At 32.4% G+C, this 729-nt stretch overlaps 1 protein-coding gene across 1 annotated transcript in view; it reads right to left on the bottom strand.

Annotated features, from left to right (window-relative positions):
* The window catches only part of LOC102590510 (serine/threonine-protein kinase OSR1-like), a 5,664-nt gene extending 5,333 nt beyond the window's left edge, over positions 1–331 (bottom strand). The window contains exon 1 of the mRNA XM_015304799.1: positions 137–331. Within this exon, the coding sequence (XP_015160285.1) occupies positions 137–331 (195 nt within the window). The remainder of the gene's footprint in view (positions 1–136) is intronic.
* Positions 332–729: the final 398 nt, after the last annotated feature.

Below are 729 nucleotides of genomic sequence, written 5' to 3'. Positions count from 1 at the left end.
AAAAAAAAAAAAAAAAAATATATATATATATATATATATATATAACTTGATAACCGAAGTATACAAAAAAACTAGCAAGCATCCAATACTTCATATTGAGGCAATAAGTACTCAAAAAAAAGCTGAAAATTTGTACCAGATCACATTTATCACGCTCGAAATCTAGGATTTTGATTGCAACGATCTCATTGAGAGGAATACAAAGAGCGCGATGAACCAAAGCGCTAACTCCTTTCCCTATTTCCTCATAGACTGTATATTGCTCGGATCCAATCGGATATTGTGTTCGCTTTTCGATTGGCTTCTTCGGTAAATTTGTTTTCTTCTCCATTGTTCAAAAACTCAGTTCTTCACTTGACCTATTGAACGTCAAAAACACAAAATTGCAGCCTGCATGAAATCCAGAAAATCGCAGATTCTACGTATACAGAGAACTTCAAAATCCAATGCAGACAAAATGAACTTTGAAGCATTACAAGTAATCAAAATCGAAGGAAAAAAAAAAGTTACGGCGCTTTAGTTCATACCAGCAGACTCTGCCGATTTTGTTTGCGATTTAGTTCCGTATACCGGTGGTATACGTGTTGTGTGTATCCCATCTGAATAGGTACTCTTTTTTTGTTAAAAGAAATCATGTAAATATAATTAAAATTGTGTTTTGGTTATTATCGGTAAAAGTTAAATATATAAATAGGTAAACTGCTTATCTTCATAAACGCTTTTTAAAAT

The sequence above is a fragment of the Solanum tuberosum genome, unplaced genomic scaffold (genome assembly GCF_000226075.1).
Source record: "Solanum tuberosum cultivar DM 1-3 516 R44 unplaced genomic scaffold, SolTub_3.0 scf00578, whole genome shotgun sequence".
NCBI classification, from domain to species: domain Eukaryota; kingdom Viridiplantae; phylum Streptophyta; class Magnoliopsida; order Solanales; family Solanaceae; genus Solanum; species Solanum tuberosum.
Note: the sequence above shows the minus strand (reverse complement) of the source record. Positions and strands in the feature narration are given on the sequence as shown.